This window comes from Manacus candei, unplaced genomic scaffold, assembly GCF_025592945.1.
Source record: "Manacus candei isolate 608988 ecotype Guabito, Panama unplaced genomic scaffold, ASM2559294v1 h1tg000023l, whole genome shotgun sequence".
Classification (NCBI taxonomy): Eukaryota; Metazoa; Chordata; class Aves; order Passeriformes; family Pipridae; genus Manacus; species Manacus candei.
The window spans coordinates 10,539,171-10,566,071 of NW_026138071.1; the positions used below are offsets into that span (position 1 = coordinate 10,539,171).

The 26,901-nt window shown below is 35.7% G+C and overlaps 2 protein-coding genes across 11 annotated transcripts in view; both read right to left on the reverse strand.

Annotated features, from left to right (window-relative positions):
- Positions 1-2,388, reverse strand: part of TTC21B (tetratricopeptide repeat domain 21B) — a 34,937-nt gene extending 32,549 nt beyond the window's left edge. The window contains exons 1-4 of one of the 2 annotated variants that reach the window (XM_051787365.1): positions 2,249-2,388; positions 1,910-2,039; positions 851-961; positions 12-178 (exon numbers count right to left, since the gene is read on the reverse strand). In XM_051787365.1, coding sequence (XP_051643325.1) covers positions 12-178; positions 851-961; positions 1,910-2,039; positions 2,249-2,329 — 489 coding nt within the window. In that variant the 5' untranslated portion in view covers positions 2,330-2,388. Of the gene's footprint in view, positions 1-11; positions 214-850; positions 962-1,909; positions 2,040-2,248 lie in introns of those variants that run through there. The other variant, XM_051787366.1, reaches the window with a different exon arrangement.
- A 1,721-nt stretch (positions 2,389-4,109) lies between these two features.
- The window catches only part of LOC127471015 (sodium channel protein type 1 subunit alpha), a 165,377-nt gene continuing 142,585 nt past the window's right edge, over positions 4,110-26,901 (reverse strand). For all 9 annotated transcript variants that reach the window (XM_051787329.1, XM_051787330.1, XM_051787323.1 and 6 more), the window contains 6 exons: positions 15,759-16,040; positions 9,509-9,562; positions 9,036-9,173; positions 8,368-8,472; positions 7,732-8,002; positions 4,110-7,371 (listed from right to left, as the gene is read on the reverse strand). In XM_051787329.1, the coding sequence (XP_051643289.1) occupies positions 6,203-7,371; positions 7,732-8,002; positions 8,368-8,472; positions 9,036-9,173; positions 9,509-9,562; positions 15,759-16,040 (2,019 nt within the window). In that variant the 3' untranslated portion in view covers positions 4,110-6,202. The remainder of the gene's footprint in view (positions 7,372-7,731; positions 8,003-8,367; positions 8,473-9,035; positions 9,174-9,508; positions 9,563-15,758; positions 16,041-26,901) is intronic.

The following is a 26,901-nucleotide window of genomic DNA, read 5'->3' on the forward strand; positions in this document are numbered from 1 at the left end:
AAAACAGTTACCTCTTTACCACCACCAGAAATTTTGATCATTCTATCAACATATTCCCGGGCTTTGTCCTCACGACCAAGATGCCACAAAAACAAGCCAGCATAGTAGAGAGCCTTCTGTCCTGCTGTTTTACGTTGCTCCTTCAATTTTGCATCCAACTCTAGAATAGCATCTCGATCTGAAAAGGTTTTGTTCAGAGCTCTTGTTGATAGCCTCTCAAAATATTACAAAAGAGCAGCATATAAGCCAAGATCTTCCAAAGCAAATACTGTTTTCTTTATTGTACATTGATAAACACACAGGCAATCCCTCCCAACTAAAAGTATTTATCAGTAACAGAGGGAAAAGGCAGAAGAGGGTTCCCATCAACACGGCTCATGGGAAGAGGAAGTCCCAGTTTTCAGACTGGAGAAAGGAATACCAAGGTTCACAAAATTCTTTTTCTCGATTTGTATGGTCAGGGAAATTTGACAGATAAAAATGGCACGGCTTTAAAGATTTCTTAAATTGCAGTTCTGCTCAAAAGTACCAGTATCAGACATGAGTGAACAAGAATCACAAGAAACTTGATTCAATATTTTTTCCCTTAAAGATTTGTTCATCATGGCGGATACGTCAGACTTGTGTGTGTGTGTGTGTGTTTTATTTTAACATTCATTCTTACTCTTCAGAGTTTTGTGGTTTGGTTTTTGTTTACCATCTTGTGTGTGTCACTCAATTCAGTAAAAAATCCTATGTCAGAAACAAAGCTGGAGTATACCTTTTTAAATTAGGCAGAATTAGCCTACAACTCTCAGGCCTTCATACAGAGCTGTTTAAAACATGAAGCAGCATGTTTTAGTGAGCATACCTGGATTAGGGCTCTTTTTATGAGCATAAATCAGAGCCATAATTGTACAAAGTGACACCTCCTGTTTGTTTTTAAGAGACTCCAACTGTCGAATACCCTCTTGGACATCACCTAGTGAAAACAATTGCAAAATAAGGTATAAAGCTTCTCAAGATAAAGAATATCAACATCAAACATCGATCTGACTTAAATTTTCCTCTCTATTTTTAATTCCATGCTTTTGTTCATTATTCACACATCCACTTTCACTTCTCTGTGCAAGTCTTTCAAACAGACACAAGAAAGAAAATAGCACCTCAATGCAGAGAACTTGAAAGGAGTTATGTGCTAGTTCTGCCAACTGCCATAAAGATGAATATCATATTTATTATTTACTTCATATGGGGCATTGAGCAGCTCTTTTTGTTCTCGTTTCTTTATACAGCCAGGATTTTTGCCCTGCTCGTGTGAATATTTTGAACATCAATAAGATAGACAATATCTTCAAAAATTCAATAAAAAACATCTGGGAGTTTGGGAACAGATACACTACCTCAAAAACAGCAAACCTTCCTAGACCCCTGCTACAGCCATCTGCCACTTTGGGTTATTTGTTTATATTCTGCGACATCCTTGAAATACAAATATAGCTAAATAAACATATTAGAACAGCTTAATGTACACAAAAATTACCCCAATAGGTATTAGCTATCAGCTCCCCCAAGGCAGAGAATACAACAGAATTAGATACAGCTGCTTTGAAGGGAGGAGCTATTAGCTGGGACACGGGAATGACTTTGTTATCGAACGCTGTATGCGTTTGGGTAGAGCTCAAATTCCCTTCAGGGAATCCATTTACCTGACCCATGTTCACGTAACCATTAAAAAGAAAAATACTCCGTATTTTTTACTTTGGCACTACGTGATTTAGATCACTTTCATCCAAACTGGAAAGGAGCGGTGACAGATCACGACACACTGGTGATTTCCTCAACACGGAAAGCAGACTCCGTAATGTTGCTTTTCCCTGTGCAGTTGACTAAAGACTGAGTTCTGCGAGGCGAGGACGAGCAGCATTACCTGCCCTAAGCGCGCCGTAGGCCCGGTAGAAGAGCAGCACGGGGTCGCTGCCCAGCCGCCCCAACGCCTCGTCCGCCGCGGCCCGGACGTGCTGGAATTGCCCCTCCTGGCAGTAGTAATTGAGCAGCGCCTGCGGGGGGAGCGGCCGCGGGTCACTCGTGCGATCGCTTCACCCGGGACGGCCCCGGGGACACCGCGCCGACCGCCCCGCACCGTCCCGGCCCGCCCCAGCCCGGCCCGGCCGCTCGCCCTCCTGCCCCGACCCCACCGGGCCGTCCCCGCTCCGTCCCTCGTTCCCAGCCGCTCCTTCCTCCTGGGCGGGGCGGCGGCGGCGCCCACCTGCTGCACCTCGGCGTCCATGGTTGCTACCCAGCGGCACGGCGGGGGGGCTGCGGAAGGGCGGGGGCAGCGCTGTGCCATTGGCCTGGGCGGGAAGGGGCGGGAGAGGCACGGGAAGGAAAACTTGTGGAGGCCGCGGAGTGCGGCTACTGCGCCCCCTGTGGGCGGGTGGGGTCACAGCCGGAATGCCGAGGGGGAGCTTCGGGAATTTGTTTTCTTGCTTCTTGGCTGAGCATACGACTAAGTAGCCCACCCTCCATAGGTTTCATAATGTGACTGAGCACTTCGAGTTATGTGACACTTCTCTTAGAAATAAAACAGCAATAGGATAAAATCCGATATAGAAAGGTCGCTTTTACCTCATCCCCCTTTCGTTCCTCCTGGAGTATTACAGAGGTGCAAAGACTAGAAAATTCACCTCTGGAGGTGAAAGCGTCCTCAGCCATAATTTCTAGACACCAGGAACAAAAATTGCTGAACAGTGTTCCTTTGGAACGGGTGCGCCTTCCGTCCAACAGGAAAGCCGTCAGGAATGCCACCCAGTACAAGGGCAGAGCCCATCCTGCACTGAATCTATACGAGAAGCTGATTGACTCTTCCGGCAGAGAGCGCTCAGAGTGAGCTTTCCAAGCAAGTCCACCCCACGTGTGACTCCTCCGTCACACACTTCTTATCCCAGCATCAGGAAGGAGACAAAGCAGCACCGTGTAAACATATTTGGGTTTTCTTGTTGGCCAAGACAATCCTCTGAATTTTCTGTTTAAGTTACGTTTGACTTGTTCTGAAGCAACATTTTGGCTTCTGTAACACTTAAAACCTAAAAGTGGCATGAGAAACAAGGGGGTTTTTACATAGTTTTAAAGGTAAACTTTAAAGACATATTTTGTCTACATATTAATCTGAAAATACTTATCTTTTCACTTTGATACTTAGGCTTTTCTATCGAAGTCTTAGACCTTTTTCTTTCATAATGCATTTACGAACAATTTGAAGGAGAAACATTTCCCGCTCTCAAATGACTTTTGATGAATTTCAGGGAAAATGCTATGAAATTTTATTTCTCCAATAGCCACTGAGCAAGTTTACAGACTGCAATTGCTCCTAATCTGGTTTTATACTAAGTTCACTATTCACCTCTGAGTGTTTTCATTGTAAGTTGCAGGGAAATGCAATATAAAATTATGTAAACATTAAGATTAATATTTTCAGAAATTCACTGAAGCGATTGATAAAGAACAACCAGAAGGCTCAATTTCCAGCAGCATTTGCATTTTTCCATATCAGTATCCACAAATGATTGCTTCTAGGAACATGGTGCTTTGAGACAGATTCTTAAAATTCCTGAGGAAAAGACCAGTGGATATTCATCCCAACGCTGTTTCACCTTTTTCAGAAATGCACTTGAGTGCAAGATGCTCTTTAGCCTGTTTGTGAGCAGTAGCCATCAAGAATAAACTGGTCCTTAATCCAAGTTGGGGAATGTCATGTATCCAATACTATTTTTAATACTCATTTTCTCTTTGTAAACTCATGAATGCTCAGTTCTCATTTCTTTAAATGCTCTGAGCCTCGTGGGACACAGTCAGCACAGCTGTGGTACCCCACTGCATGGGGCTGCTGCATGAAGTCATGAAGTCATGAGGTCACTCAGGGCAGAACTATTGATACATGCAGAATCATCATGCTCACTGTCTAACATACACTGAAGTAGAAATTCCTAGTTGTTGACTAACAAGCAAGTCCTAAGGATTTGCTAGTGAAAGAACAGTATGGTTGTAAAGGTTTTCAGTACCATCTCATTCTGTGGTTTTAGAAGCATATCTTTTTATATTAATGTCAGATAATAAAGAGAAAAGGAACATACAATAAAAAATGTAATCTTTATTATTTTGACGCATTAATAATGTTTTTTAGCATCAGTTAGGGTAATAGTAGCATTTTCCTGCATGCAGTTCACTAATACAGAGTTAGTCAATAATTTTAATAAAAGTAATCTATATTTAATTTTCCTGTGTAAGAAACATAAAATGTCCTGATGTGTTGGATTATACAATTTTGCTACTTTCTCTTTGTGAAAAAATATTGTGGACCCTAGATAACATTTAGAGCTGTTCTAGTGCAGCATGAATAAAAAAGAAAATCTGTGAGTAACTATGAGAAAAGATTAAGGATTCTGTGAAAGAAAGGTTGTATCTGAAAACTTATGATGCAGGCACTGCTTAGACATTCAATTTGAACTTTAGACCATTTCCCAACTGCAAAAAAACTTAGATTTTTTGGAGCAAATTATGAACTTACTTTGCAGAAAGTAGTGACATGTTGGCAAATATTGTAAAAAACAAGAACCTACAGCTATCCATTCATGTAGTTGTATCTTGTTCTCTGGAGTTCTTCTGTGAAAAAGTGCTATGGACAGAAAGTAACAAAAATGGTGTGACATCAACCTGAAGATAAAATTCAGTTCTTGTTTTATGTACATAATGCTGAAAAATAAAATAAAATGATTTTTACAGTATTTATATTTGCTTATAAAATCCTAACATTATTTTCAACAGGTTTAGTAATTTTCAACATGTCTGTACAGTTTGGATATACAGTATATGCTCTTCACTGAAAATTCAGAAATGTAAAACAAATAAGCTCCTAAATAGCTGCAAAATATTGCTTAATGGTATGGAGGAATGAGGTCTTGTTGAGTAGTTTATTTCACTTAGCTCTGATGTATGGCTTTCAATGTTTAAGAATCCTGGACAGTCAAAGGAACAGCAGCATAGGCAATATAAACATGCATTGATTGCATCCAAACTATCTATAATGGTAGATAATACGTAATTTTTCCTGTTGAACGCTTGCACACTACACTTATTGTGGTACATATTTGATGCAATAAATGTGCTAAAGTCATTATCTGTTTGCTCAAACATGCACCACAGGTTAAAAATTACTATTTACATAGCAGAGAGCTTTTCATTAACGTGTACAACATCAACCTTACTGAGAGCTGAAGATGGCTAAACAATACTGCAGGATAAAGCAGAACAATTTTATAAAGGGCTCCTTTTGATCAATTTGGAGGGCTGAGGCAGATTCATTTAGTATTTGTATGCAGAAAGACATTTGACAAAGACAAAATCTGTGACTCCAGACTTAGAAAGAAGTTTGCACCACTTGAAACTTAATGGTTTGTGCAAAAAATAAACCATCTCTACTATTCTTGTGAGTTGTAGGGGACTTTACAGGCATACCAAGACTTGTTTGGACATGATACAGCATGAATACATTAATTAAGCACCTCAAAATCTGTTATTCCTTTCCAGAAACACTGTACTAAAAAAACCTGTTTTTCTTTGTGACTTTATGTTATTTTCATGCATGATCTATAAGTGCAGCATGCCTTCATGCAAATAATTTCTTTGTGTATATTAGTCATATAATAGAACACCTGGCCCTTGTACCTGTAAAGGTGTACTTAATCCCCTTCCCAAACAGAAGCCCCATTTACAAAAATAGTCACATATAATAAACAACATATGAATAAAAACAAGATGAATCCACCAACACAGATATTGTAAAAATATGAAGTATGTGGCAGTTGAAATGCAAACAGTGGATACAGTTACCATATTGTTTTATGCTAAACACACAAATACTTGGTTTTGCACCCCTTTAACTGGTCCCTACAGTCTGTGTAGCCATTTTTTCTCTCCTCTTCAGCAGTGTCAGCTGGTAGTGAGAACAGTAACCTCCTGTCAAGGTTGTTTCCTCTTATCACAGTCACAGTCACTGACAAGGGGTCACTGTCTTTTAATAGGCACTGACCTTTAATGTACAGTATATTTGTAAAAATTGTCAGTTTGGCATAGACCTCCTTCAGGAGTCCTGTTGACACAAACACGTGATCCTTACAGGCTATGAACTATTTTGCACATATATGATTTTGCTTGTGATTTGCTTTTATTTCTGACCATCTTTATCTTCCTTTTCATGCTTTTCTTTGACTGGCCTCATTACACGATCATAAGAAGGTGGACAAACTGCTGTTGATGCAGTTATATCAGTTTTCTCTGTAAATGAGTTTTCATTTAACTTGTCAATAAGGATTTCATCTTTCATACCCTGACCAGCCCCTCCTTCGGTTTTGTTTTTGTTATAGATAAAGGAAGCTTGTTTTACTGTTCGTTTTAAAAGGTGACGTCTGAAAGCACGCTGGATGATAACAGCAGATACTTCCTCCTGTTTTCGTTTTAATGTAGTCGTAATTGGTTCATAGGAAGCTTTTGAAGGATTGGATGCCATAAATCGATCTTCCATCTGTATTCTGAGGGCATCCATCTCACCACTTTCCCCCAAAACACGCTTTGTGAAAGCAAACAGGATGTCAAGGCAGTGAATTCTGTCACCACTCACCATGGGCAGATCCATTGCAATGAGCTGGACTTTGTTTGGTTTGGGTAAATGAAGAGGAGGCTCAAGTGCTGCTGCAAAATCAGACAATTTCTCAAATTCCATGAATTGCGTTGCATCAGGATCAAACTTCTCCCAGACCTCATAGAACATCTCAAAGTCGTCCTCACTCAAGGGTTCAGCGCTTTCCTCAGTAGCAACACCAAAGTTCTCCAAAATCACAGCAATGTACATGTTCACCACTACCAGAAAGGAGATGATAATGTAGCTGACAAAGAAGAAAATCCCAACAGAAGGGTTGCCGCAGTCACCTTTCACAGAGCTCCCAGGATGAGCCTTGTTAGGGTCACAGTCGGGCTCCCCACTGTTCAGAATTGGGGCGAGCAAACCGTCCCAGCCAGCAGACGTGGTGATCTGAAACAGGCAGATCATGCTGTTGCCAAACGTTTCAAAGTTGAACATGTCATCTATACCAGCTTCCCTCTTAACATAGGCAAAGTTGGACATGCCAAATATCGCATAGATGAACATGACCAGGAAGAGCAGCAGACCAATGTTGAACAGAGCAGGAAGAGACATCATCAAAGCAAAAAGCAGAGTGCGGATTCCCTTGGCGCCTTTAATGAGGCGCAGGATTCGACCAATTCTGGCAAGTCGGATGACTCTGAATAGTGTGGGGGATACAAAGTACTTCTCAATCATCTCAGCTAAAAACATTCCTAAAAAAGAAAAGAAGAAAACCGAGACACATTATCACTTAATTTCCATATCACAATAGAAATTTAGAAAAATAGTTTTAAAATTGTTGGTTCTGTGTAGCAATCCAAGATATTCTGTAGATCCCACTTGAATAGTTTCTGTTATAGAAGTTATACTTAATAGTTGCAGGTGCAATATATGTTGAATGATTGTAACAGTTTTGGTGGTTGGTTTAGCCAAAGTATGAGATAAAATGAGAAGTTGAATGCCTTGGTTGATAAATCTTGCAAAGGCAAAAGCTAACCATATAAGCTCTATTCAAGTAAAAGTTCACCTCTTATTCATTTCACCTTCTTTTTACTTTAATAAACAAGACTTACCTACTATTGAGAGAATGACAACCACAAAATCAAAAATGTTCCAGCCTATAGTGAAGTAGTAATGGCGAAGTGAAATTAATTTCAGGACACATTCTCCAGTGAAAAGGACAATGAACACCAGGTTTATCCAGTATAAAATATTTTCCATTTCTTTACTCTGGTCATCAGTTTCTACCATCATGGTAACCATATTAAGACAAATAAGAATCATGATGCTGATGTCAAATACTTGCTGTGTCACAAAATCAAAGACCATGCCTTGGAATTTATTCTGAGGAGGAAAGTAAAAAAGAAACATTCAATACAAACTGTAATTTTTTTCTTTTCCTGTTACAAGAAGGTAGAAAACCACATGCAGTAAGGCCTATGAGACTACAATAAAAATGTGGTCTAGTGGTACTTAAGACTAGTGGTCTTGAATACTAAAATACAATGGCTTAGTTCAGCCTCCTCAGTTGCATATTCATACATAAAATGGTTGTCAGGGAAAAATATTTTTTTTCTGTTTTTATTTTCCATTTCTGCTGACTAATACACAATCAATGGTAATTTTCACCTGGGTATATTTCTGCTCTCTCTGTATCAGTAAAAACTCTTTGTAAATAGCTATTGTCTGATGTGTATAAATAATTTTACCCCTGGTCTTGGTATAGGTTTTTGTGGTTTTTTGGATCCCAGCTTTTTCATTGCATTGTAGTATTTCTTCTGCTCTTCTGTCATAAATATGTCTTGACCTCCAAAGTAAAAACATGAAATCAAAACTGGTTATAATCACATTCATATGCAGTGCTGAAAAAAACTCTTAGGAAAATACTGATTGACTGATTGACTGATTTAATGAAAATCAAGAATACTGAATTGGGAAAAATCTCTTAGCTGGCAAATGCAGCTGTCTGTCCGAAGTAAACATTTATTCTAGAAGTTGTCTGGGCATCCAGTACTGCATCTCACAAAAGCAAAAAGGAATGCAACATTTCTCTACAGTTATTTTCCTTGACCTCCAAGAAATCATTTTCAGTACCCTTGTTTATAGGAAGAGATACAGTAAGTAGTGATTTCATGAAGGTCAGGCACGGAAAAGATGACTTGAGGAAGACTAAACTGGACATTGACAACATCTGTCCCATTCACTACAATGAAAAATCTTGTGATGCTAATGCCTACTAGAGGTATGATTTTATGTCCTAATATACTTCAGCTTTTTCCATTTTGAACAAACCATGGGTGTACTTTCCATATATCATGCACCTGCAAAAATGCAATATTTTAGAATATCTTTAGAAGGGAAATGAAACAATACTTATCTTCTTTTTCTGTTGATTGAAGTTATCAATAATGACACCAATGAACAAGTTCAGGGTGAAAAAAGACCCAAAAATAATAAAGATAACAAAATACAAATACATGTACAGGTTGTCTTCATACTTGGGTTGCTGTAATACCTAAGGAAAAAAAAAGTGAAATACCATTCCTAAGATTTCATGTGAAAACTTCAACTGAACAAGAGGCAACCTTGTGCAAAATGTCTCCAATATTTTGTGTTTGGACAATACTCCTATCACATTTATCAACATATTTTGTCCATTCCATCTATAGCTGAGAGCATCTGGCAGTTTGCATTCAGTATTCCATATTTTTTTACCACAGAATCTCAGAATCTCACACTAATTAATTTCTTTTTTCATTCTGTTGTATGGATATTAATTGCTTATGTAAAACACTTGTTGATAGACAGACCTCAAGAAAAAAGGTAATCTGAAATATTTGCAGTACTTACATCTCTTGAGTCAATAGCTGCGTACATAATATCCATCCAGCCTTTAAATGTAGCCTGTAAACAGTACACACCTGTTTAAGCATAGAGCTTGAAGACAACTCATTTAATAATTTCCAGCAACTCAGTACAGCACCAGGAATAATTAGCATAACATTAGATTTCTAAGAATTTTGTCTCTTGGCTTTCTACAGAGCTGCTCATCGGATATACTGCTGTGTATCCCACTAGTTTGTCTCTATATGAAAATTTTAATCAGTAAGCGTAATCAACTTATTTCTCATTTCTAATTAATTATCAAAAATCATGGAAGGCAGTATCATTTTAGTTCATCAAATCATGTCAACTGCAGAGGTTGAGAAGTAGCCTTATGTAACTGAGTTGCCCCCAATGAAGACTGATATGTAGTTCCTCCCTCTCAAGTCAAAAGGTGGCAATGAAAGGGAACCAAAAATTTGATCAGCTCAAAAGAGGTATTTTCCTATCAACCAGAATTTAGATTTTTCTATACTTTGAAAGATTATACCTGATTTAATACTTCTATTTTCACAAGTGTTTTATGTGCATTGAATACTTAATATGCCTCATAGATGACAGCATTTAGTGAAATTTTATAGCTATTTCCTCTGCCCAAAATCTGTGAATTTTTATATTTGATGGTGAAGTGTAGATTCCTTAATCGGAGAGTTCAAACAGAAAGTAGTTTTCTCTGTTGTAGCAATTATCTTTTTAGACAACATCTCCAAATAGAAATCACTAATTTTTTAATCCAGTTGTGCTCAAAATAAAGCAAAGAAGTAGACTGTTCTCTGTCATTCAATCCTCATTATAATTTTGCTAAACAAGGCTGCAGATCATTGGTTCCTTCATATTTCTTGCTATAGAGACCAGTTGCAGAAGGGAATCAGGAGTGGAACACTCTTCATCCATGGTTATTGCTGTATCACCATCATCTTGAGGTTTAATTTCTAGTGAAAGTTTCAAAAAGCCTTTGCTTATGCAGCAGTTTGGCATCATCCTGAAGTGAACTTAAAACAAGAAGAAATTATTCTCTTATAGGAAAAGAGGTCCCTTACACACTTTTGAAGAAGTGGAATACTGAAAAGGGTGTGATTATCCTTAGAAGCGAATCCAATATATATCAACTTTCACATCTTGGGGTCAACACAGAAAATATGAAGTTCAGGCAATGGTGAAATCAAAGTGTAGTATCAATAAATCAAAAATAAATCTGAAAAAGTTGAAGTCTCAGCTGAGGAAGTCCTTTTGGAATACTTGGACTGCAAGGGATTAGGAGAAGTAGATCAGTTTTATTTATGTAATTACTAATATATGTTTAACTTGTTCTCAAAGGCTTTTAATGGTGAACACTCCACAACCTTATAAAAAAATATTTATTCCGGCACTTGCTTTTATTGTTTCTTAATACTTACATCTTTCTGTTGCCTTTTAAGACTGTCACTTGTCATAGTCATTACATATCTGGAGAACAGTAATAATCAGCTTCATGCAGCATCTTTTACTTATTGCAAACTGATTGCTGCTGCTTTTCTTCTTCAGACAGTGATCACTCTTCCTTCAATCTTTCCACACAGATCTTGTTTTCCAGACCTCTGATCACTCTCATTATTCTCCTCTGAGCTCTCTTACACTAGTTCATCTCTTGAACTGACAACCAAAACGGGACTCAGTATTTCATCTAACGAGGTCTAAATAGGACAGGATGATTACTTCATGTCTTACAGTGCTACTTTTGTTTCTCTCTTGGTACACTATTTGCATTTTTTTGGAATGTCATAACTTGAAATCAGCACTTCAGCCTGAAACTCTAAATGCAAATAACTGGCATACTTTTATAGCAAAAAGATGATGGAGTGGCACTTCTGCAAAGTGCGTGCTGTTGCCTCAGATTCAGACACATGATGATCTTTGTATATCATCCTCCAGGCAAAATGGAGTTATTATTGGGTTTTTGTAAATTTATTAGTGTAACCTAGACTAGAGTGAATGAAAAAAAACAGACTAATTTTTAAATATTAAGCTTCACCATGATCAGTAAAGTACTGCACTATAAACAGACAGGACCTTTCAGCTAGTGCTAATAAACTGAAGAACTGATCTGTATTATTATTATTGTTGTTGTTGTTAAAAAGGAAACTTGAAAAGACTGTGGGCATGGAAAAACAGAAATATAACACATTACTATCTTGTGTTTTCCACAATGACTTTCACAAAACTGTAAGATTTTACAATTATTGAAGAAATTAAGAAAGAAAGTCAAGGCATCACATTTTGTGATAGCGTTATTTCTACTGTAGATGTGTAGGCCTGCTTATATTTATCTGCAATAGGTTTTCTTTATGAAAAATAAGATACATTTGAATATTTGTGCATACAGAATAGAAAATAATACAGAAAATGACAGGAGATCAAATTATTAGTTTCCTTTTTGCATATTACCATATAAACATATTGTATATTTTCAGTGACACTAAATCAGGAATAATTCATTGATTTCAGAGATTACAGCAGTATAACTGAAATCAGCATCTGTTCCAAATTTTTTTCCCCAAGGAAATTTCAATGACACATATTCAAATGCTGATTCAAATGTAGTTAGAAAAAACAACAGAACAACAACCCCTCTTCTCCTTAAATATTGGTAAAAGTACACAGACTTTTTTTTCCCCTGATAAATAATTTTTAATGAAGTTGTAAGTCATGCTGGAGTTTCACTACTCAATTTCTTTACCAGAAATAAACACCAGGAAGATTCCTTTTTGGAGATACAATAGCATCTTGCTTTTAAAACACTGACCTGCTGGAACTTTGAAGGTATCCTAAACTTCTAGCCCTAGAATTCAACTTCCGATTTTTTTACCCTGCACTTCACAAGATGTATTTTCTTATTGATATTAGTAACAGGAGTATAATGTAATATTGTGCTTTGAGACCCACTGGTTTGCCACATTTTATCCTGGCAAGCAGGGTATGTGCTTACTAGCAGGATAAAAGCAAGCCTCTGTGAGATTTACTTACCAAAGAATCCAAACACTAAGTTCAAGTTAAAAAGCATAAGGCCATAAAATTATCAAGGCAGATGCCACATCTCTGTGTACACCAACCTCTTCCTCTTCACTCTTTGATGCATGCCAATTGTGAAAGGAATTTCTCCAGTATATCTATCTCTGCTTTGATGCTTCTCTTTAGGGACAGAGAAATACTCAAGCAAGTTCAGACTAAGAAATGAAAAAAGCTTGAAGATCCACACAAACCAACATGATCTATGCTGCATCATAGAAGAAAAAAATCTTACAGAGAGAATGTGTACTTATGTGCTGATGGCATAAGTACTTATACTCCAGATTCTGTAAGAATTCTGGAAAATAGTCTGATCAACAAAGTCTATAAAACTTGGTTTTATCAATGACATATATGGTCAGCCTGTATTTTTGGGCAGTAAGAATTGTAACATTGCTATAATACTAAAGATTTTCCACACACACCTGTCTCCCAAAAGAAAAAAGACAAAACCCAAACCCCAACCAAAAATTAGGTTATGTTGTTTTCTTCGGCCCTTCATTCCAGAAATTCATTTGCCAGCACTACCAAGTAAACTCAAGAAAGAGCTTATCAGAGGGTTATTTTTTCTTAAAATGCTACTATGACACATTTCTATTTTTTGAGCCCAGAATACTTCTTTCTGAAATTACCCCACAATTTTTGAATGCTTCTGTGTGAAATACCTATGTTTCTTTTCTATACAACTTGTACAAAAAGGAAGAGTTTTCTGGGATGAACAGACCCACATACTATAAGAAATATTAAAAAAAAGTTTTTCAGAGGACTTATTTATGACTTTCCCACAATAGTAAAGTCCTCAGTGTCCGGGTTTGGAGTTTTGGAGTTCTTTTGACTTGGTTTCATTTCCACTTTCTGTCATGAAAATGGTACTACTTCCAGTAGTATTCACTCAAGATAGTGACACAGAAAGTAACACTAACGTTATGGCTCCTGTAACACAGAAAAGCTGAAGAGATTTACATTCTTTTACTGATGCAAAAGGCATGAGTCCGAGGGCAGAATGGAGAATGGAAATACTGGGGAATAAGAGGAAGCTTTCTGTAGTTAGTTTGTAGACTCCTGAAAATAGGGACCTGTATCAGTAACTCATGCATTGATACTGATCACGGAGATTGTCATCAGAAAAATGATGTTGACCTCTATGGGGTTATTTTCTCAGGTCCATCACAACCTAACAGCAGTCTATTCCAGAAGTTGTTAAGGTGGAGAACCAAATGACTTCAGTAGACTTTTCAGCTAATCATTAGGATGTTTTAAAAAGGCCATTAATGTTCACATTAGGTTCACAAAAAGTAATCCATTTGCAAACATGATTTTATAATCAGATTTTTCAGGCTCAGTATCTTATTTTTGGCCAAATACTAAAGCTTCAATAGCTTTATCTTTCTTTCTGACATAGTAATGTATACCTCTATTTGAGTAATACCTTAGTATTTAATCATCATTACTATTGCTGCAAGGTGTTTAGGAAGGGTAGGTAAATCAAGGACAATGACATATCTATTCAATTTTCATGTTTCTTTTGGGTGTGATGGCTTTGGAGCCCTGTTCTAGAGTCTTGTTCAAAGTACTTTATACATCAAATAGAAAATCACCTTATAACTGTCTTCTTTGATTGAGAAAGCAATGTAAGAATCTCAAACATTTATGAATTGTGTTTTGAAGGTGAAAAACATAGATTGTGCACATTATAATACATTAATTGAAAATCAAGCTGATATTTTTCTTTCTTTGCCCTAGGGTTCTTATCATTCCATAACTCCAAAGTTATTACTGGTGGCTTACTTACCAAACCTTAAAAGATGCAGGGCCAAGTGTCTGTTTTGTGGAATGAGAGAAGTGCCCCTTTTTTTTCTGGTATGTCAAACAAAAAAACCCTTTCATGCTTTAACAGACATTTTAGCAATACATGGACATTCTACTTACACACAAAAAAACCCCATCATCATTTTTGAGTTTTGTTGATGTCTTGTTTATCCTGAACATGTGTAATAAAACATTCTGCCCTCTGGGTCAGTGGATTTCATAAATAAGGCAAATAAAATAAGAATTTAAAGTCTTTCTATTACAATAAAATTTTGTTATCAAAACCAGGTTGTATTCAGTAGTTTATTTCTTTAATACTGTTGGTCCCTCTCCACTCTTTCTTGATGTGACAGTAAAGCAAATAATCATAATGAAATGATTATTTAAATTGTCAGAGTTATCAGTCACACAGGTAAGATGATATGTTATCTGGGAGAGGCAGTTCACACTGCTCAGAACTACTGTTTTAGACTTTGTGCAGGACCATGTCGATACAACTTCATCATGTTAATGATTTGTATTATTGAGATTTCACATGCCAGCATAAAAGCTAGAAACTTATTTAAAAGCTCAAAAAATGAAACCTAAGATGCTACAGAATCAGACAGCAACCTAAAAAAACCCATAGAGGTTGCTGAAGACACACAACATATGCTAGAGTTCAGAATTTTCTTGATTAAAGTTGGGTCAGCCTGTTAGCTACTTCGAAATACAAAGACAGATTGTGTTGTGTGGACACAATATTTGATAGTAAATGCATAATCTTATAGTATCTTTCTGCATATATTTTCTTCCTTCTTCCCTTGGTTTTTGCTAAATAAACCCCACTAGGTGCTTATGCACAGAAATATCAGGGAAAATATTTCATAGATTATGGTATTCAGTGATGTTTTTCTTTTCTTATTTCTCTCCTGAATGAGGAATTGCTTCTTAGATCACCTAAGTCTGCACTTGTGGTAGCCACATGACAGATGAGGTTTACTACCTGGAATTCTTCTCTGTGACTTAATCACACCAATGGAGATGTTTGTTTTTCAGCAACAGGAAAACTTAAAGTATTCAGGTAGCTGAATACCATTCCTAGGTACTTCTAGAAACTTTAAAAGTTGGAAGGAGCTGGAGGACTAAGGAAGCTATAAATGGGAAGAATAGCACTTGTTTCTTTAGATGTCCTAAAAATTCTTTATTCATCCTAGTAGGCTCTACTTGCTGCTTATGATGAAAAGATTAATCAATTACCAGTGCAGTGGTATTACTAAGTCACAGATAAAAATAATCAGGTAAATGTTTTCTCTCTGTTGCTAGAATTGCTTTTCACTATTACATATAAACAGTAAAAGGTATATAAAGAGTGATCACTTACTACTTGAAGTAAAGAAAGATACCCAAATCCTACATTATCAAAGTTTACTTTCACGTTTTTCCATCGGGCACTTTGATTGTTTTTTATGAGTTCCTCGCACTGACTAAAATTGTTGATTTGGTCGACTTCAAACCTTTCATCAGTTGTGGTGTTAACACAGTAGTAGAACTTCCCAGCAAACAGATTTACTCCCATGATGCTGAAAATTAGCCAGAATATAAGACAAACGAGAAGCACGTTCATGATGGATGGAATTGCTCCTAAAAGGGCATTCACAACCACCTAGTACACAAATACAGGGGGAGAGAGAAAAGAGTATAAGCATATTTACAGCAATAAGTTTTGTATACTGTTTCACCAATGCTTAATAAATCCTTGTTCAGAAACTAATACTATAAATTTTAAAGCAGTACATTAATAACTGTAGCATTGCACTGTTCTTTTAAGTTATTAATATTACTACATGTAATGAAAGGAAAATAAGTAAGAAAATGAAAATCATTAATAGAAAAACAGAAGAGAAGACCTGGTGATAATAAGATGAAGCCTAACATTGATGTATTCTAGATAAAAAAGAAAAAATGTGTTGAATGAAAATATAGACAAAAAAAAATTCTAAAAATGCATCAAATTATAGCTTAAAAATGTCCAAAAAAAATAGCAACCTGTAGATTTGATCAACATAGCTTTGAAATTTAAGCTGAAAACACAAATGCCATGAATCTAGAAACTAAGCTCTACATTAAAAGGATTATGCACAAATTAAATACATATCTTTATTGCCTTATTGTTCCATGCAAGATTATAACAAAGATTAATTTCTTTGTATAGAAAAGCAAGACAGTTTTGCAATATGTGTCTACTTGAATCAACATAATTTATTTCAAGCTCCAGTCATATTGTTTCATGTATTAAGTTTAAGTCAGCAATACCCTTCATTTATCTAAAGAAGGACATATTTAGAGCTTTTGATTTTGCATTAAATTACTTTTGGCCAGTTGCCTTCTCAGCCACTTGCAGGCAAGATGTCAATAAACCTTATGTCAATACAAAGTGTATTTTTCTGATATATCAGTCATTAATCACATGTGTCTGTCAGAGCTACCAAAGGTTTTATGATGAGCAGTTATTTATCCTTAAGTATCCAATACCAGATTCTCACTTAAAAATTATATTTTGTTTTAATTTTTTTCCTCTGTAAACTTTTGGAACCTTGTATGAATGTTAAATAAAACATATAGTAGGGCTCTCAGTAATCCAAGTCCTGCAGTGGGGCAGGAAAAGATTGGCATGGATACTTGGAGAGTATGAAGTTGTCTTAGTCCATCTTTGTCCCCTGCAATATAGATGCATCCTTCCCACTACCAAAATAGTTCTGAGGAAGCTCAAAACTGCTCTGTCTTACTACCTGTATTTCACAGCCTCTTGAAGGCCTTTGGAAGAGGAATATTGTGGTTGTGTTATTCATCACGCAGCACACCCTCCTCCTCCCAAATGTTATGGCCAGGGATTAGGACCTGTTTAGAGATCTGAGGTAGAAATGTTATTTTCAGGGCATATTTTCTCCTTATTTAGAAGGGTCTCCTCCGCTGCGCGACAGTAGAAATGGGACCTTTCTGTAACTGAGAATAATCCTTATCTTTTATAAAATCATGATTTTTTTTTTTAAATTTAGCTTTTTTTTTTTTTTGGTAGCTTCTATTTTTGATGAGAGCTTTAAAGGAAGCATTCTTGCTTCTTGATATTTCTTAAAAAATGTGAAGTATCTAGGTAATGTATGCATAAGCTAGCCATTTTGAGAAGTGTTTAAAAAGGCTAAAAAGGTCCCAGTAATATTCTGAACATAAATCTGTTGATACTTAGCTTGATGGAACTGAGAACAACATAAAAATTGGAGATGGAATTAGAAATTCTGGAATTTATTCCAAGTATGACCTGGTCTATGACACTCTAGTATGTTATTGCTGCTTTGAAATTCTAAGCCAGCTTGTTTTTGTCTTATCATTTTTTTTCCACTCATAAAAATGTTCCGGATGTGTTACACTGATTGAATTCCTCTGTTTAATCTTGTGAAAAAACTGAAAATAAAGATGTCAAGAAAGAAAGATGGGGATTTAGTTCTGCAACTTAAACAAATTATGGTTACCTGAGTTCCCACGAAGAATGGTTTTGCATGAATTGAGTGCCTGTAGCAATTACTTTTATAACAACCCTGAGATCCATTGGACCACAGCACAGATCCAGAACACGCAGCAGAACACTAACAACTACAGTAATTGTTAAAACAACTATGAATTGATAATAGTTGTAGAAAGAAAGATTTCTACAAAATGCCATCAGTGTGTCTTGCATCTTTAGATGAACGGGTAATGCAGTCTCACCACTGAGACTATGAGAAGATCAGCCACATCTTCTTGGATAAAAAGAGAACAGGTTCTAGCAAATGTTCCAACAATGCTTCCAACAATTTATTTCATATAGGTCACTGAAAACCCATCACATGGTAACAATTTCTGGTCACTACTGACCTGGCCTGGATGCGAACTGGTGACCTAGAGATGAAAGGCTCTGTATCCTATTACCAACCCCTTGAGCTATCCAGTCCCCCTGGAAGGTTTTTTAAGAAAAGAAGAAAAGAAAATTAAAACTTTTAGAAGTTGTTTCACGTTTGCATCTTGGTTTTGTTTGATGTTTTTCTCCCCACCAGTGTTGAGCCTTTCCTCTATCATATTTATAATGTAAAGTTGCATTTTTACACTCTGGTCAGATGCTCGGCTGACTGTAAAGTCCACCTTAGGAAGAAGTCTTTAATTTCTTCAACACATACAATTGGAGGTAATTGCTTTAACAGCATTTTTCTGGTGTTTTTTTTTTTTTGGTATTTGCTTTGGGAATTACCTGAGATACGTCAAGATAACCACGACGTTAACTTACATAATATATATCCAAGATAGCACCCATACATACACAGACAGCACCTACACACATAAGTTACAGTAAATGGAGAGAAGAAAGGGAGAACCAATTGAAAAGTGAACTGAATGCAGAAAAGAGATCAATTAGCATTTCTTAATGAGTTAACTTAGGAAATGAAAATTGTCATTCTCATCTTGTTGGAAAAAGTCTGTAGAAAATTAAAAGAAAATATTGGCAACTACTGCTCTTATTTTGGCTTGTTCCTTAAGTCTAGATCAGATATATGTGATTCAAAATGTATTTTTTATTTTAAAAGGTCTGTTCTCTTGGGCTTATTTTCTGTTATTTCTTCATACAGAATATAATGCCAGTAAATTGGAAAAAGATGTTTGCATAATTGTTGGTTTGGTTTTGTAGATTACCTATGTATTTCCTCAAGGTTGGGATGTTGTTGGTCAGGCTGACTCCAGTGAGTAAGCTGCAAAAGCCCAAGTTGATTCTGCTTGTTCACCTTCCTATAGCTTCAGGTAGGTGGAACAGCAATAAGAGTAAGTGAGAAGCAACACCTGATACCCACAAAAACAAAGGATCTCTAGACTATTTTTCATTTCCGTTCATATTCATCCAGGAATAAAAAACTGTCATGTTTCCTCTAGAACAAAGCAGTATTTAATATATAAACACAATTTTTCATGCTTACATTTTCATAATATTTATCTTTCAACATCAGATTTATACATAAAAGAATTACTGCAACACTAATTGTCTGTCCTATCTTCTGGCTGATATGACTTTATGTCAAGACAAAGTAGTAGTCCAGTTGTTCTTTTTTATTGCTGTTTATATCCTTTTTTGGACAACTCTCTAAAGAAAACAATAAAAACTAGAAAAAAAATCCGTTTTTCTATCAGACCTGTTTATATGTATAGAATGAGGATTGTGCAAAACGCCAGCTTATCCCTGCTGTATGAGTAGAATATTAGGAAACTTTACTAGATTCAGCCTTGCTGCGGGAGACATAGCTGAACACATAGTGAGATAAAAATGTATTTTAGTTCCCATAGCAAAATATTTTCCAGAGATCCTGGCACCTCAGCAGCCACAGACTTTTTAGGAATTTCTACCTTGGAGCTGAGTAATCAGGGCCTCCCGAAATCTGTAAAGAAACCATGAAAAATCTACTTATCCACTCTCCCCATAACTGTCGCAGACTCTGTGAAGAAGTTCCAAACTGTGTTCCTGGTGTAAATGAGGAGGAAGTTACCATCTTTGGCATGGAAGAGAAGATTATAGGATTGTGTCTGGAACAGTCTTCCCACTTAAAATGAAAAATTGCCTCCACTTTGGAAGGTGTCACCTTCATAATTTTATGATTAAACAGGAAAAGTTCCCAAAGAGCTGCCAGAGAGACCATTTGCACTGAAAGTTGAAGAAGGGAGCAAGTAGACATTGGTTTAGATTCTTGGTACATGACATAGGTAAGATTGCTGGAATGAGCAGGAGGTGAGCCTGAGTGGACAGGAATGGAGGCGCAGGTGACATACATGATCTGAGTTCAGCATGTTCTCATAGTGAAGGACTCGGAAGACAACACACAAGGAAGGCTAGAAGATGCTGAAACCACACTGATTTGACTAAGTGGGTATCAAGTAACAGACAGGTGTATTCTCTCAAATGGTGGAACAGCTGAGGCAAGGGAGCAAAAGATGTAAAGAATACACTGACTTTCCCAGTCAGGGGATCAAAGGAGCATCTGAGGCAGAGCATGAAGAAAGCCCATCTCTGAATCAAAAAGATTACTGCTATGGGTAATGATGCTGTACTAATGGCTTCCTGTTCTCCCTGGGACTGAAGTGATGATGAAAACTGCCTTTCTCTGAAGTTAGAGGAGCCACTTCTACAAATCATAATGCAGCAGAGAGTCAGTGGGATTGGAGGAAATAGTTATGAGGCTTAATTTAAGAGTAGCTACATCGGTTGAAAATGTTTCTGTCACAAAAGCAAGGGAGGTACTGGACCTGTGGGCCAGCAGGCTGAATACAAACACTGCCCAGTGCACAGGATTAAGACTGATCCTCAGCAGAGGCTCTGGGATCTCTCCCACAGTTGCTTAGTGTGAGGTTTGGAGGTGCCCATGAAGGAAGATAACTGAAGATGCAATTCAAGAAAAATATTCCCACATGAGATACCCTGTCTCATCTGAGTGTACACATGGAGTTTGATGGAAGAGGGATGCCATGTATGGCTATATAAGTATTAAAAGTTTGTTATGTTGAAGCAATAAAGTATATGTGCATTACCACAGCAGTAATGTAGATGGGAACTTTTATTCATAGATAATAAAGAAAATTTATCCTGTTTTTTCAATGTGTATAACAGGTAATAAAATATATGGGACAATGCAGTCTAGCAGATGATGACAGAATGGGAAAGGAGGAAAGATAGCAAAGGAACTGAGAGAGATTGTAATAATTCTTTTACCTCTAAACTACATATTTTCTCATTGAGTAGCTTGGAATGGGTACACTGGGAAGAAGCATGCTGCATATGCTTGATCAGCTATGAACTGGCTGTAGAGACAACAGAGGATGAGAATTAAATATATCTGTGAGAGAAAGACATGATAATTCCTCCCTAGATTAATGATTCTAGGGAGGAAGTAGAAGAATTTTTAGATTATAGGAATCTAAAAATGTAGATTAATCCAAGTAATTCAAACCTTCTCATTTCAATTAATTACTCCTCTTTATTTTATCCTGATGGATTTCTTGCAAGAAACTAACTTTCATAACTTTGTCCCACAAACAGAAACCAGAGTAGTACACCGTGTTGATATGAATGTGTGATCTATAATCCACTAATTATATTCCATTGTTCCAGTGTTTGCCGCACTGCAAAAAGAAAATTCCCAACCTAAACAAAAAAAACCCCACAAAAATGAAAATGAAATGCCTCCACCCCTCCAAATTAAAAACATAAAAACACAAACTTCCCTAGAACCCCTTATATTAAATAAGAATTTCCCATAACCCAACTTATGTCTGTTGTCTTGTTACCACTGGGCACATCTAAGAAGAGTCTGGCTTTTTCTTTTATCTATCTTCCAACCAAAATTAGAATAATTTTATGGCTTTGCCTTTAAGAAGTGCATAGTAAAAGAAGTAGTTGCCACCTTTGCTATACATTTTGCCTTAATGCTATGTACATATATATAATTTATCCTTAACTACATGATCTATCATTATGTAAGGTCAGAATTAAATAACATTTGGAAAAATGTTTAGCAGAGTTATAAGGAAATTGAAAAATAAAACTATAATCTTATTCTAACAAATTAATGTTTAGCCTTAAGTCACAATCACTAAAAATTAGTAAGTTGAAAGTTTGTAGAAGTAAATTATGATAGTGGGACTATACTATTCTTTAAATTAATTTAAAAAAAAATGCATAAAAAATAATATCCTGAAATAAATAATGAATGCATTTGGTCAGTGTTAGAACTGGCATGAGAAGCATCTCGTATGAATCAATTGAAAAAAATTATTTATGACCGGGTCTTCATTTTTTTAGTAAAATAAAGATTACATTGGGAATACATAGGGAAGATTATTTGAAAACAACATGGGAATACCCAGGGAAGATTATTTGAAAACTACAATTTAAAGCAGTGATTGTAAAGAAAAAGTTGTATTTAACTGAGAGTATGCAAAGGCAGGCATGTGGAAAGAACCAAAGAGACCTGAGAAGGAGTTACAAGTAAATCTTAATCTGAACAGTAATGAACAAATAAAGATGAAGTAAGAGATAAAAAATCTCAGAGAAAAAGAAAATCACTCCCTTAACAAGCCAATTACTGTATTTTGTTCTTGGGACTGTACCTGACTGAAGAATGCTGTGAATTTTATCTTCAAAGAAAGCAAAATACTTCCTCAAGCATTTAATGCACAAATTATTTTTATAACACTTTGTGCTGGAGAAATTTCATGCTATTGGGTGGTGAGTTTATATTTTGGAATGCTACTGCTGTTAGCAGGTAGTTTCAACTAGATGACTCTGCAGTTCTGTTGAAGCTTTTATAAGAAAATACAACTTGGTTAAAGTGGCAACACAAGCATTTGTTATTCACATAACAATCTATTAAAAGCAAGCTATGCTTTTGGATTTAACAAAAGACTGGAGGTTCTGGAGCAGCCTGATTCTGTTTTTCACCAGAAATCAAGTGTACTACAAAGTACTTCTGAAGAAAACACAGAAGAAAAGACATAATTTAACATAGTGTATGATAAAGTACAATAATTATCTGCCAAGCAATAAATCACGACTCCCTTTGTCTGAGAAGACCTGGTAAATATCGTAAAGAAACGTGAGCATGAAAACAGAGTAATTACTTGATGTGGGAACAGTATCTTTGTATTTCACAGAATGCAGTGAAAACACCTCAACTTTTTGCCATTCCTCTTGCATTACTGAAATGTTATTGACCTTTACATGCCCTGTAACATTCCCAATTAAAATGCAAACTATATTATGTATCCCATTCAAATTTCATTAAATTTTGATTCTAAAAGTAAGGATTTTCTTTTAGAATCTGGAAAATGCAAATCTGGAAAAAAAATCATATCAGTTTCAATTATATACTATACTTCAATTGTCCTCTTCTAATTGTAGAATTATAATTTAAAAAATACTAGGATATTTCCTGCATGATTTATGAACATCTATACACAGAGTCTTCTGACACCAACGTTTGTAAAGCTTTGTCTTTCAGGAGACATAACACGTCTATAGACTCCCTAAAACTCAAAGGTAATGAATAAGATCACAGTCCTCAAAAAATCCTTGAAAGTTCAAAATCTTTAGATCAACAAAATATATTCCTCTCTTTTTAAGAGAAACTTGCAGAAAATAGCAAATACACTTTCTTGAGAGTGAATACATAATCCTTAACTGTGAGACAGGATGATAAATTTACACTGAACGCAGTTTATGCTGATATATCATTTACACTGAAGCTATAAAAACTCCTGCACTAATGATACCCTCTTCAGCTGGTGCTTGCAAGGGCTGTAGTTCTAAGAAGTGGATTTTTCTAATTATTATAATGAATGTAGAATTTTTACGTCACCAACATGTCTCCTGCAGGACGTTTCTAAACCCTAAGGAAGATAATACTGTTACTGGCATTTTATCAAGATTATAGAAACTAGTTTCCAACACAGGCCAAAGGGTACTAACTTCAGATTCCAAGAAAGGATTATATATGTTATATGTTGTTTCACGTTGTCTGTATACACTTGGAGTGATTTACTTAATGTAACATATAGGGGGTTTAAAATTATGCAAAAATGTATACTGCAATTATATAAATATCTATAGTTGTGACTATTCAGATCACAGTGTTTTGGTGTGGGCTGAATGTATTAACAGTAATGTGCAAAACTTACTACAGAATATTTTTTAATATATATAGCTATAAATTGAGTAACAGAGTAAAGCATGGATCTTTCCAAAACAATATAAAAGCCAGATTCAAATTTTTAAAGAAAGTCAATTTTTATCTCAGTTAAAAAAGCAACTAAATACATTAAAATAGCTTAGGTACCTTCTCCTGCAAAAAGAACTCCAGAAACTCTAAATAACAATATTGATTTGCTCAAAAGTTTTCATGTTGTTTCTGTAACATAAAAAATTTCAAAGCATTATTTCCAAAGATTTAAAGTGATTTAGAAGAAGTGTAGGGTGAATATTGTATTATTTTGACTGGGATTCTCAAATATGATTGTCTCTCCTTCTAGCCCTGAAATATACAATGTGATTTAGTCAGACTGTACTCATTAAGGGTAGAAAAGGGGAAATACTGTACCCATAATACAGATAAGGGGAGGAACCAGGGGTCCACCCCATCCAAGCTGAAAGGTTATCCTATATGAAATAGAAATATATAGCCTGTTATTAGTTGTGAATCTGTAATGACAGACACTTGATGATATGTTTTATAACTCAACTATATGAGAAATGTTTCTTTTCTACTAATGAAAGTTTGAGTACTTTTGAAAATGACTCGTTATAACTTTCCTTGTAAGGAAATCTAAGGAATAGCCATTGAATTTTACAGGATATTTAAGACATCAAATATTCTAATTTAGTTTTACAAGTTATGAAATTGGACTGGAAATTTGAAATACAGTAAATGTTTAAAGCCATCAGCCAGAAATATGCATAAGGCATGCAAAACTGAAAGTGCAAGTGGATTTCAGATTGTTTGCTGCCTTCTACTATTTCTCTAATAAATAAATCAAGCACGGCATGACATGCTTTATTTTGTGAAATTAGGCATAAATGCATGCTTTATTGTCACTTAATTCTCTAACTCAGCAAAGCAATGTATACTCAGTATTCTACATTTACAGGTAGCATACCAAATCAGGACTAGCGCAAAAGCATTATATTGCAAGTACTAGGAAGCTAAACAAAAAGCGATGGGCATATTCAAATCTCAGTTTGCAGCTACTTCTGCTTAATACATACACTAATTGAGATGAGAATATAAACCCTATGACAGAAATTTAAATTAAATTAAAGCAATTCTTTACTTTGCCTTCCAGCATCTGGATGGAGTTCGTTTTGAGATTCACTATAGAAAGTATTAAAATATTTTAGGCTTCAGTATACTAGAGATATGCTAAATGACTTTAATATGGCAAAATTCACTTCTGTGCTAAAGGCAAGCACAGGGTATGGATTACTTGTACCCTTTTTTGGTGCAAGAGATTCATATATTCACTTTGGAAAGAGAATTTATCCCATTTATGAAGCATAATTATAAAATTAAGTTTAAGCATAATTATAAAATTTATAAAATTATAAAGTTAAGTTGTAACTACAGAGTATAGCTGTAGACTTCTAAGAATGTAACTTAAAATATTAATTATATTTCATATTTTGGGATAACAGAATAGTCTTCAGTATTTACTGACTGTGTAAAATGCTGTGTTCTTCCAATTCCCTAGAAGGGTAAACTTATATAAGAAAAACATTGATTGATTTAAAGTAGTTGAGAATTTGGCAGATTGTTTTACAAAATAATGCAGATCTTTTTATATACACGGACTTACGTGGAATACTTAAGATATTTTATATTTTCAAGGCAAAATTTGCACAGTTCTGAACATGGAGTAAACATTAAAATTTAAATACATGCTGAATAAAAAGTCAGCTTGTTTTATCACAGTTCAGCATAGGTATGAGCAATATAAGAAAGCAAAGAGGGATGATTTATTTTTACTTTCTGCAGGTAGAAAAAAAATCTTTTTATGAATTCTTATGCAATAAACTCAGTTTCTGAGAAGACTGCAATCTGATTATAGTCTAACCATGAGCTGGTCAATTATTTATTATTTGAATCTTTTTACTGTTCGTGAGTCATTCATAAGGTATGCCAACAACTGTCAGTGAGCTGTTATGAATACTTCCCAAGTACTTTGGAAAAAAACATTTTCAGAAGTTCATGTAACTAATAGTAAATATAAGGCCTATATAATTGGCCAGTCAAATTTGCTAAGTGACTGGAATCCAGCACTTCATTGACTGTCATTAATATTGGAGGACAGAGCTGAAACCTTTTTGCTTTTCCAAGCTTGTCTGTGATTCCTGCACAGTAAATTGCTCATGAATTATTCATGTTCTGTAGCTGAAATTCTATCATATGATTGGGTTTCTGGCATAATTTCATAGTTATTCAGCGAGACATAAGAGAAAGCAGTAAATAGATTTCTAATAGCAGGTACTTTTCTTTGAGCATGAATATCCTAAATTTTTAAGAGGAAACTTTACTAAGGCAATCACGTAAGAATACAGAAAAATTGAATAAAACATTTGGCAATCAATTTTGATATTTTCTTTCTAGAAATGACCTTTTTTTGCAATATAATTTTTAGAGTTGCTTTTTTTTTTCTTCCTATGTAATGTCTATACTGGTCTCCTAGTCCTCCTGCAGCTGACCAGAACGTTATTAAAAAAGTAAACCTGACAGCAGTTTCATGACATTTCTCTGCACAAGACCACATACATTTTTCTGAATGTTCATGAACAGTATGTACAAAGAGAGACAAAGAGAAAATGGCTAAATCAAATAGTGGTAAATTCTGTAACACTTGACCAGCTCTTACCCTGCTGAATTCATGAGTTTCAAATAAGGAGAAAACTGTTAGAAGTCAATTTGCTGTAT